Source organism: Terrapene carolina, unplaced genomic scaffold (genome assembly GCF_002925995.2).
Source record: "Terrapene carolina triunguis isolate 2854851 unplaced genomic scaffold, T_m_triunguis-2.0 Scaffold105, whole genome shotgun sequence".
Lineage (NCBI taxonomy): Eukaryota > Metazoa > Chordata > Testudines > Emydidae > Terrapene > Terrapene triunguis.
This window is the reverse complement of record NW_020664456.1, coordinates 655477-667541: the sequence shown is the minus strand read 5'-3', so window position 1 is coordinate 667541 and position 12065 is coordinate 655477. Positions and strand designations below refer to the sequence as shown.

At 36.3% G+C, this 12065-nt stretch overlaps 1 protein-coding gene across 7 annotated transcripts in view; it reads left to right on the top strand.

Annotated features, from left to right (window-relative positions):
- LOC113406566 (ELAV-like protein 4) overlaps positions 1-10841 on the top strand; it is a 73252-nt gene extending 62411 nt beyond the window's left edge. Inside the window, exons 3-8 of one of the 7 annotated variants that reach the window (XM_026651883.2) lie at positions 3558-3711; positions 4251-4476; positions 5940-5978; positions 7325-7333; positions 9255-9281; positions 10493-10841. In XM_026651883.2, the coding sequence (XP_026507668.1) occupies positions 3558-3711; positions 4251-4476; positions 5940-5978; positions 7325-7333; positions 9255-9281; positions 10493-10841 (804 nt within the window). Of the gene's footprint in view, positions 1-3557; positions 3712-4250; positions 4477-5939; positions 5979-6543; positions 6561-7324; positions 7334-7791; positions 7795-9254; positions 9282-10492 lie in introns of all 7 variants that reach the window. The other 6 variants (XM_026651884.2, XM_026651886.2, XM_026651881.2 and 3 more) reach the window with 6 other exon arrangements.
- Positions 10842-12065: the final 1224 nt, after the last annotated feature.

The window sequence follows — 12065 nt, the reverse complement described above, 5'->3', positions numbered from 1 at the left end:
ATTGATCCAGCACCGAGTACAGTGGTGTCATTTGACAAATAGAGTCACAAAGCACTGAGCAGCACAAAGGGGATGGAGCTAGCATCTGTCCTATAATTCTTAGAGAGGGTTTAGGGCAGTCTCTTAAGAACGAAAGGTTGTCTAATGAAGAGACAGTCCTTTGAACAAGTTTCATTTTATTTCTTGTAGGATTGGTAGTAGTCTAGCAAAAATATTTTCTCCATAATTATTTTGTGTATATATGTATGCAAATTAACATTGGAAACTGGTGAGCCATAAAACAAACCCAACAATATCACATTGTCTCCCTTGGCAATTTGACCCAAGCAGCTTGAAAATGATCTGATGGAGTGGAACAGCCCTCCACTTCCAAGCTATAAAGTGCCAGGACCAACCTTTCTCTTGCAGTTGTCCTGTTCGCAATCATTAATATGAACTTGCAGTTGTAAGGATTTTTTTTTCTTTTTTAACTAGTCTTTTGTATTTCAGATCCCTCATGCTGGTAAAAGCAAACTAAGGTTCCTAATGGGAGATAAGTGTAAACATAAAGAATTCGTGCGACACATTTTCGGAGTGTTCTACAATTTTCAGTAACAAAACGGGAGCCTGTTTTGGCACATCTCCATAATAACTGTTCTGACCCCTTCGCAGCATGGTGAAGTGTTGGGATTTTTTCCTGTAACCCCTTATAAAAACATGTGGGTGCACACTACTAATTGAACAATAACTTAAGAGGATGGGTCTGTCTAACCAATGGATTTGTACTTGATTGACCTGGGAGGGAAGTCGGGAAAAGACTGAGGAGAAGAAATAGCCTTCACTAGCCTTGTGTCCATCTCACACTCCGAACCCTATGTCTTGGAGATTGAGGATCGCTGACTAACCTTTGGCAGCTCCTTGCCCAGAATCCCCTGCAACCTGACTGTTTTAAGGCAGGTGGAACTAAAATTAGATCTCAGTTAATGATGTGGTTTACATGCGGTGTGGGTGGATGTGTTTGTGTGAGAGTGAACTTTGCACAATCTCTCTCTCTCTCTCTCCACCCACTTTGCCTGTCTGCATGGCTCACAAGAACAGAGCAGAGTATTAAAATATACAAGAATCCCAGTCTTTCAGTGCCCCCAAAAGTGGTATTTTCCTCTATCCATATACCTTTTCTGCTCAGGGTAGAATAAGGCACTGGGTTGCTGAATGTGCTAATGTGAAGAAACCCAGGACCTGGATTTGGCAGTTTGCCAAAGAATTTTGTGTGTCTTGCAGTTCTCAGTTTTTAGGAGCAGATAGATTTTTCCAAAGGGTAGGTTTAAAGTGTTTTTTTCCCCCTAAAGTAGGTTGAATTCTAGAGGTGTGAACCTTGACTGTGTGCCCTTATTAAGATAGGCTGTTTATAGAAAATTATTTTGAGGTAGTAGATTCTTTCTGAAAATTCAGGGTGAAATCCTGGCCCCATTGAAGTCAGTGGCAAAACTCTCTATGACTTCAGTGGAGCCAGGATTTTACGCCAAGACGTAGTTTATTTCTCTTGAAAACAGAGGTTAATCATAGCATCTGAAGCCTGGCGTAGAGTGAACAAGTGCTGTGAAATCTCCCAGATGTTGCCCTGCAAGTGTACTCCAGAGTTAGCATGTGACCCCCCCACCCCAGCTATTTTAATTCTGGATCCGCCTTAAGCAGTGCCTGCCAGTTATCCCATAACTTGCTCCAAAATACGTGGCGGTTTTGTGATTATACATAAACTGAGAATAAGAAACCACCAAACTCATGTATGATCTAAGACAAGATTTTAACTGTGTTCTCCACAGATGAAAGGCCAGTCTATGAAACCCTTGGACCTCTCCACCAAACCATCAGGCATCATGTAGGAATTACATGAAGGAGCGCTGAGCTACATGGACTGTACTCTCAGCGCCACACTAAACACCCAGGGTGGGGTTTTACAAGGCCTGTAAGTGACTTAGGAGCACTTGACCCATTGAAAGTCCATGGGACTCAAGCTCTGAAGTCATGGGGGCACTTACTGAAATCCCACCTACAATGTTCTTTACTGCTTTGATACTCATCCATTGATATTGGAAAACTGTGAGACTGGTTACTTGTGCCAGTGCCATGGTATAGCATTGTCTGTGCCTGCCATCTTGGGTGTAAATGTTTTAGCTACACTCTTTTTCAGCATTTTCCTTACTTTTCATCCATTTCCCTTTAGTCTTATTGTTTAACATGAGTTTTAACAAAAGTTATGTACAAACACGTGAGTTATTTAAAAAAAAAAAAGTCACCAAAAACTTTACAATGTAAAATCAGTAGAGAGTTTGTCTCCTGTTACATGCAAAAGGCTGTGGAAGCAAATATTAGTCATTCACGTACTTTTCTGTGTTGAGTCAACATCTATTTTTAGGTGTGGAGCACATAAAGACATCTATCATTGTGTTGGGGAGAGGGAGACAGGCTTGCTTAATGCATCATATTCGTGACTGGACCTTCCCTCCCCTGCCTACCTGCGTATACCGTATGTGTAGACAGTGGGAATTTATAGATGTGTAGATTTAAATACATTGCATTAGATGAAATTCAAATTGTTCAGAAAGTTAGAGCGAACAGTGTTTCAAATGTGCTGTAAAATAAATCTCTTCACAATCTTTATTTCATACTAGCCATGCAAGAAACACCTTTATCAGGGAGTGCTTTTATTAATCTAAGATGTAGATTGTTTTTAAGAGTGTGTTTTTCTTTTAAAATAAAAAAAGAATTCTGAATACAGTAAGTGTTAAGTTTTGCTTATGAGTGTGGTACAGATGTAAACCCATTTGAAATTCTATTTGGGTTGTGTTTGCGTTTTGGTAGAAAAACGTTAAGCCCTTAACAGAAATCTGGTGTAATAATTTTTTCACAATACATACGTAATGCATCAACTGGATTTTTGCTTATTTGGGCATAGTATTTTTACAGTCTGGTTTCAGGCTTACATTGCAAGGGACTTTTTGAAATAAAATGGCAGATACACTGTATTTATGGTTCCTGACGTAGATGTTGATTTAGCCTGATACACTAGTACATTATAATTCAGCAAGGGAAGATGTTGCCAGCTTAGAATGAAAATACAAAGGGATATAGCGTAAAAGATCTCTTTGCAACTAACCTGATCTGTTTCAAGTGCTTGAAACAAAACACACTGGAACCTCAGAAAGCTTGGTATATTCAAAGATTGTTATGTGTTGAATACAGTAAATTATCTGTGCATCCACAGACTATGGGGTAAATTTACAAAGCTGTGCGTGGGAAGTTGTGCGTTAATCTACCGCTGTACAGTAGCTATTTTGTGCTTTCACTTAGAGAGGCCTTATCCTTACATTTGTTCAAGTTATCTCCTGCTTTCCTTTTGTTTTCCCTCACATTTTCCTAGTCCTTGTTGCTTGTAAAAGAACAGCTAAAATCTGAATTGCAGGGTTATTTAAACCAATGCTATGGATTGTAAAGACAATAAATAATCTGTTGATTTAAATGTATGAGGTAAATGCATTCATGGAAAGTGTATTAATTCTTTATTTTTAATCCCCTAGGTGTCATACGCCCGTCCAAGTTCAGCATCAATCAGAGATGCTAACTTGTATGTTAGCGGCCTTCCAAAAACGATGACCCAGAAAGAACTAGAACAGTTATTTTCACAATATGGGCGCATCATCACCTCACGAATTCTGGTTGATCAAGTCACAGGTTAAAAAAACTTTTTTAAAACTTTAAGTATTTTCAGAAAATGGCAAACTTAAATGCTTTTGAAGCAGAATGGTTATAGTGAAGCAGCAAACTGTACAGATGTACAGTAAGAAGCCATGACTTTGGATGTAAAATGTAATCGTATAGAGATAGATGTTACTGTACATACACAGTTCTTTATATATGTAACTTTAAGGGGAAGTAAATGCACTGGGTGTTTTTTAAATGCAGAATCTTTTAAAAATTACTGGTAATCCATATTTAAGGGGAATGTATCAAGCAATTTACTACTTGTATGTCTGTCATCTGCTACAATTATCACAATATAACGTAGGAGGGAAGGTTCAGTAAATGATCTTAAGAGAGCAGGGTTTTTTCCCCTTGATGGGGAAAATAATTTTTATATCACAAAGTAGTGTGTTCTGAACTCAGATCAAAATGAACATGTTGTTTTGTTTCCTTAGATATGTGAAAGACTCCTGAAGCTGTTCTTACTTTTTTTTAACCTTTATTTAACAAGGTCTTTTCTTTATTCCCAGGTGTCTCTCGAGGTGTGGGATTTATCCGTTTCGATAAGAGAATAGAAGCAGAAGAAGCCATAAAGGGACTAAATGGCCAGAAACCTAGTGGTGCTACAGAACCAATTACTGTGAAGTTCGCCAATAACCCCAGCCAGAAGACAAGCCAGGCACTCCTTTCGCAGCTGTACCAGTCTCCCAACAGACGCTACCCTGGACCACTACACCACCAGGCTCAGAGATTCAGGTAACTATCGATCTGCAAAAGAACTGGAGCTCTACCAGCTATGATGACTTGGGGTAGGGGTTGTGTTAAAAATGTATTTTGGAATTGTAGATTGACTTCAATTTCTTTGTAAAATAAAACATTATTTCCAAGTGAGTGAACAGGAAAATCTGCTCACAGCCATAGTCATTCCATATTGACTAAAACATCTCAACTATACAATCAGATCTCATGAGGCCTTAGGTAAAGGATGACAGAATAAAAGGTTATATTGATACTGAAATGGAAAGTGACTTTTCTGTTTTTTTTTTTTTGTTTTTGTTTTGTTATCAACTTTTTCTGCAGTATTATTGTGGTTTTCATGCAACTTTCAATTTAACATTGAGTGTAGGGCTGGTGGCTGGCAAAAAGTTGCGTGTTTATTCTATTCAGCAGTAGTTTTATGACATTATTAGCTTCAGATGTCTGCTCAAGGTATAAAGAGACCTTGTGTAGTCTTTGATATGAGTGCTGAGATGCTGTGTGATGTTTTATGATTTACATTTTGAAAGTACTGCTTGTATCTCATATGTAACACAGTATTAGCAGTACTGGGTTCTCTCTGTGTTATTTTGATTATGTATAATATTTAGGCAACCTAGCATTTTTAGCAAAAGGTCTTTCTTTAAAAAATATTAAATAGGAATGCTTGGACTTACTTGCGTGGTTAAGATAAATATTAGCTATTAAATTTATTTTACTGTGAAATTTGCAAATTTTAAAATCTGAAATGAATTAAAGAAGAACACAGAAAAGGTCAGTCACCTGCCTGGTTTATATGAAAACAAGTGTATATTTAAAACATCTTTGGTAAGGGTATAAAAGCCACTGAGGCTACCACTGACTCCTTATGTAGATAAAGGATTTTTCATATTGTGTATTAAACATAAAGTAGATTAAATTTAATTTCCCAAATTCAATGGTAATTTACATTGGCAGCTTTTGGAGATCGTTATTACTAAATATGTTTCTAAACAAAAGAAAAAATCTAAACAGTTTTGTGAAACTGGGAAGCAAGAGTTGCTTATAACCAGTATGTTTCTATTCCTCTAATTTTGGATTGTAACATTTTATTCACAAGTTTTATTGCAATGAAAGGTGAACTGTTGAAGTATTGTACTTGTTATGATTTCATACTAATATAATCTACAAATGAAAAATCAAAGGGGAATTTTTAACACCCAGTCAAATCTTGAGATATAGCTATTTAGTGAGAGTTCACCTTTCTGAAATCTCAAAGCATGTTAAAATGGCATTAAATATTGTGATTGAAATCTGAATGCAGTTTGAAACTCAAGAGAGTTCCTGTTTCCTAAACTCCTTAGATGTGTGAGAAACTTGTTGAACATTTCTTCTTTGAAAATGGAACATTATTAATAATAGTTCCATTGAGCGATCTTGCCATCTGTGAGACATTAACCCAAAGACCCTCCTTCTCTTTTCAGGCTGGACAATTTGCTTAATATGGCCTATGGCGTAAAGAGGTAATTAGAATTCCACAGATTGCCAGATGTCCATGTTGGCACAGATTGGTGCTACAATTTATTTTTTAAATCACTAACTTTATTTTTTTTTTAATTCCTTCTTTTCTTCCACCAGCATGTCAAATTCTTTTTTTAAGTTTGGACTTCAGTTGGTTTTGTTACTTTAAGGCCACACTCAAAAGTTGTGTGTGGGTTTTTTTCACCTTTTCTTTTATTTACAGGTGGGCTTCTCAGATGGTTTAGGTGCAACAGCTATAAGTATTCTAACACCAATAGTGCTGCTAAATGGCATGTTTTCCTGAATCAAAACTATTAAACTGAAGTTTTTGCTAATCTCTGATCTGATACTGTGAAAATTGTCAGAGGAAAATAGAATTAAATAGCCTCATCCTTTCCTCTAGCTGTGTCCTACCACAAAGTTATCTTTAAAAGTGTAACTGTATGCACCTTAATCAGCCCTAAGTTTCTTTTGTTACAGGTTTAACAATTGTTGCCAATATTTCTTAGTGCTTGTGGTTTGTTTCTTTGTGTGTTTGTTTTAATTTACACAGGTTTGTGTGTTCAGATTGGAATTAAAGCTCAGTTGATTTTGAAACATTCATGTTCCATAATGAGTGTGTTCCATGTTCAATCGGAAAAAAGAAGTTGATATATGTTAGTGTTTCCTCTTTGTTAACGACACACATCGACACTGGGGAACCTTTCAGAACTATAGGGGCATAGTCTCATTCCTGACATTATGCAGAGCTGTGCACCTATAGCCCTGCACTATGAGCTGAGGAAGCACCTTAGTCTACAGGAATGGTCAGCCGTGCACATTCATGAAAACTAGGTGCTCTTTTATAAAGCTCATCCCAAACATGGCATGGTAAGTATATCTTTAAACTGTTCAGAAGTGGACAGTAGAGTAAGTCTTAACTACTACAGTAATGGCAATTGAGCAACGTAATGCCATGTACACCATAAGATTACTTGTACGCCAAAGTAACTTTCAAATTACATGTTTTACATCTATCCAAAAAACCCAAATCATGTGTCCCATGATCAGCACGTGAATCAAAATTTGCTGCATGGTTCTGCAATTCATTATGCCCCTTTCACTGCCTCACCTGCAGTCTGCCCACTAATCCATCTTTCAGTCCTGCTAGTAACGTTCCAAAACTCTTAGCAGCTTCAAACAGCTGCCACTTACAAATAACTGTTTGAGAATTTTTTTTTCTCCCAAATATTTAATTTCCTACCCAGAATTACACTGACCTGTGGTACAGGACAAACCATGTTCTGTCCTAGACTGCGGAAGGTTTAATTTCTGATTTCATGTGACTCATCAAGGCAAGGAAAAGCAGACTAATATCGTTAGAGAGCCAGGTATCTCCTTTCCGCTGTTCTAAGGCTTTTGTTTCTGGCACTGATAGATCATGAGACATCAGGCATTAAACATCACAACAGCTTTTTTTTCAGTGTTTATTGAAGTTTCTTAAAATTGTTAGTTATTTTCTTCTTCCTGCAAGTCCTGAAGAATTGTACTTACCCTCCTAGAAAACTCTGTGTTATTTGGATGTATAAATAAAAACTTCTGAAACCGTCTCTAAAACATCCCCAGATAAATTTTGCTATAAAATGTGTATCCTATACAAAATACAGGATGATTTGGCATGGAATGAAAGATTCATTGGGGTTGACTTCTATAATTCACAGCTTTGCCACTAGTGAATAATACGCCATCCCAAACTCATGTCAGTAAACTTTTATACCACATCAGCCTATATTATAGTGAGAGATGAAGCAGTTGCTGTAGTTAAGGTTTCATGAGCAGGTAAAAGCTGCACAGCTCCTGAGGTTTGGAGGAGAGAGGCTCTCTCTTGTGAACCTCTGAAAGTGCTAGAAGGCATTCTGGTGATGTATAGCTAAATAGCTCTATTTTAGTTTAAAAATAAACATAGAAAATTCTATTAAAAATTATATTAAGGGAAGATTAAGTTTGCACAGTTGAATTCTCAAACATCTGGAAAAAATGATAATGTTAAGGTTGAATATGAAACTTTGACTCATGGTGCATGTGCATCGCAAGTCTTTAATTATATAATCGTATTTCTTGTGCATTTGGCAACCTTAGATCCAAAAAACTAGCATACTGTTGTACTGCACAACTGTGTGTGCACCATATAATCAGTCTGTTAACATGATTTGTATGGAAGTACACAGTCAAATATTCTTACACAAACACACTCCGTATAAAGTATAACAGCATAAATAGTATTTGCTGGCCTTTATGTAGGCTGTTAAAGTTTGCAAACTTCAAGACCCCATTTTCTGATTTGTACTCAAAGAAGCCTGTTCTGCTGGCTGAAAGGAATTTGTTCAGTAATTAGCTGTACCCTCAATTTGTTGAAATGTATTCCTTGTAGAGAAGAGAACTTACTATCTAATGGGCCAGGTTCTCAGCTGGTATAAAAAGACATAGCTCCAGCTTTGTCTAGAGCTGGATAACGTTTTTCAGACAAAATGTTTTTTTTCATTGAAAACGGTGGATTTGTTTTGACAGAAACATTTGGCATATTTGTACACCTCTACCCCGATATAACGCGACCCGATATAACACGAATTCGGATATAACGCGGTAAAGCAGCGCTCCGGGGGGGGCGGGGCTGCGCACTCCGGTGGATCAAAGCAAGTTCGATATAACGCGGTTTCACCTATAACGCGGTAAGATTTTTTGGCTCCTGAGGACAGCGTTATATCGGGGTAGAGGTGTATTGATTTTGCTGAATTGCTTCAGTGTTGTGTTTTTTTTTTTTTAAAGCCCTAAAAGGTTTCCCCAAAAAATCAGAATGATTCATTTAGACATTTTTGAAGCAAAACATTTTGATTTTTTGATTCAAAACAACTTTTCATTTAGAAATTTATTTTAATTTTAGAATACAAAAAAATTAAAAATGTAAAAATCAGAAACTAAATATTTTGTTTTGGTTTGAACTGAAGGTTTAGTTCAATCCAGACTCAACTATTCGCAAACTTAAAAATCAGTTATTCGCACAGCTTTAGCTGTCTGTTTGCACCAGCTGAGGAAATGCACAAAGAAGTCTACACTAGCAAAACGGTGCTGTGCCAGTATGATAATTAGTTTAAGTATACAAAAATGAAAAAAAAAGCATTACAGATATTCTGGGTGGGATTTTTCTAAAGTGGAATTCAGTAGGAATTGTTTGCAGTGACTTCAATAAGAGTAGAGTTACTGCAACCCTGAACACTTTTGCAAGCCTGCATATGAGTCAGAGGGCCCAGTCCTCCAAGCTGTTATGTGTGTGAATAAAGTTGCTGATTTGCATAAGTGTTTGCAGGCTGTAGAAAAAATTGAGTGATATTTCTCTATTTAGGTGCAATATCCAGAAGTGTTCTGGATGTACGTCAAAGGGCAGTCAAGACTTTAAGTGTAATTCCACATAGAAGATAAGCAATCAACACACTAAAATTCCTTGTATTGTCTGTTCACTTCCACTTGCAGTAGAGTAATGTTAAGGAGTTCTATTCACTAAATGTAACTAAAAATATTATAAATATTATTACAAGTTTTCTAATAGAGAGCTTGCAGTCTGCACATCTGCATTGCAAAACAAAGGTAAGAATTATTCAGTATAGGAATTAAAATTCATTGAGGATGCCTGCTTTAAAATTCAGTGTGGAAATACGATTTTTAGCAAGACTTTTCTTACATGTAACAGTTACTTTAAATGTAACCCATTGATAATGGCCTCAAAAATGATGGTGTTTTATCAACTGCTAAAGGAGGTGATTTAACCAAGCAAGTTGTCTTCATGCACTGGTTTTCCTACTTTACAATTACTACACATATGCTCATTGATATGCACAGACATTTTTAAGATAACGTTACCAACAATTAATTTTTAAAAAATATATTTGAATAAAAGTCTGTATACTAGAAACAGACAAAACTTCTTGTTTTCTATCTAAAAATCTCTCAAATGCTTTTAGGATATATAAAAAGGCTCAATACAGAGATATTGCTGAAATTTGACAATGTTAAAACCAAGCCCTAAGAGATCCATTTTTCCATGAGGGTCTGGTAGGGGATGTAACGTGTTAAATCGTTGGTAACTTTGCAGTTCTGTGCACAGTCCTTTAGCTGAGTTGTTTTATTGATAGAAATGTCAGGCCAAATGCTGCATTTCTTACTCATTCAGTGAAATTCCTAATTAGCACTGCAAGATTTGGCCCATGCTTATTTAGATGTTCCTTAAGAATTCCCTTTATTAGACCTCAGACACAGCAAACTAGAACTTATTGTGGAAGGGAAACGTCATTGTGCCCAGTTCTCGTCTGTTACATTGTTCCCAGCTACCATTCATTTCAGTAGGTGTTAGTGGCACCTGTGTAACTGAGAGCAAAGATGGACATATAGTTTACATCCCAAGGACTGGATCATGAAACCGTAATGAGCTTTATTTTAAGTCTCAGTTCCGTGTAATTTGTGCTAAGCGCTATGTCTAGAATAGCCCCCTCTTTTTATTTGGTAGGTTTTCCCCGATCACAATTGATGGGATGACGAGCCTTGTTGGAATGAATATTCCTGGCCACACTGGGACTGGATGGTGTATCTTTGTCTACAATTTGTCTCCCGACTCAGATGAAAGTGTGCTGTGGCAGCTCTTTGGCCCCTTCGGAGCAGTTAATAACGTCAAGGTGATCCGCGATTTCAACACCAACAAGTGCAAGGGATTTGGCTTTGTCACTATGACCAACTATGACGAAGCTGCCATGGCAATTGCCAGCCTTAATGGATACCGTTTAGGAGACAGAGTATTGCAAGTTTCCTTTAAAACCAACAAAACCCACAAATCCTGAATTTCATATCCTTACTTACTAAAACATATATATATATATATAAATATATATACGAACAAACGAAAACTCTGCAAGGCTTATATTCAACCATGGACTTTATAAGCCAGTGTTGCCTAAGTATTAAAACATTGGATATCCTGTGATGAACAGGAAAGGATTTTATAATGCTTAGAAAAAAAAACAAAAACAAAAAAAACCTTTGATGCATTGAATGTTCTTTCATAGCTGTCGTTGTTGAATATAATATACATCGATAACAATGTGCAGGGATTTTTACCCAGCCAGTTAGTTTTACTACCTTTCTTGAAGGTGGCTCTTTTTAAGACGACCATTCGCTCATTTGAAAAAAAATAAAAAACAAAAACAATTTTTACAAACTAATGGGATTAAAAGAAAGAAAAAAAAAATATTTTTCTTTTTTTTTTTTTTCAAATTTTGATCCAATCAGATTGGTAAACCCCCCCTATAAATTAAAGAGGAACAATAAAAATTGCAAAAAAAAAACCAACAAAAAAACACATACTTTTGCAACCTTTTTTATTTTTCCTTTTTTCTTTTATATCATGTGAACTAAACAGTCTTCTGTTAGGGAATGGGGTAAAAGGGGGATACCTGATGACAGAACAATTTAAATAACATTAACAATGTTGCCAAAGAGGTGGTCTCTTTGCTGAAAATGGGTTTCAAGAAAAATCTATTTTTATAAAATATAAAGAATTTTTACAAGAGAATCTGGATTTGAGAAAAAATATTTTGACTGGCTAATTTAGGGGAAATTGACAACTTTGTCATGTTCATACTGCACTGGTAACTTTTTAGAGATCAAGACGTGTGTTTTAAACTGGATTAGTAGATTGTTTTTTGAAGGATGGGCTACAAACAGATGATCTTCGTATCTTTTCATAGCATGTAATAAAAATATTAAATACAGTACGGGAGAGTGTTCTTCCCAGGCACACAGTTACCCACAGTCAAAACCCAAAAGCAAGGAGATGAGTTGCAAGACAGTTTTTCTTTAAGTCATCAGTATGGGATATCAGCAGAACAAAAGTTTAAAAAAAAATAATTGTTTTGATCAAAAACTTCCTTGGTTTGAGCAGTAGGTGCTACAGAATTATTTACATATCTTAGTATCATAGTTAAATGTAATGTGTTTAGAAAAAATAATTTGCTTAAAATTTGTTAAGAATTTTCAAATTCACTTTATAGCCCATGCTGATATAA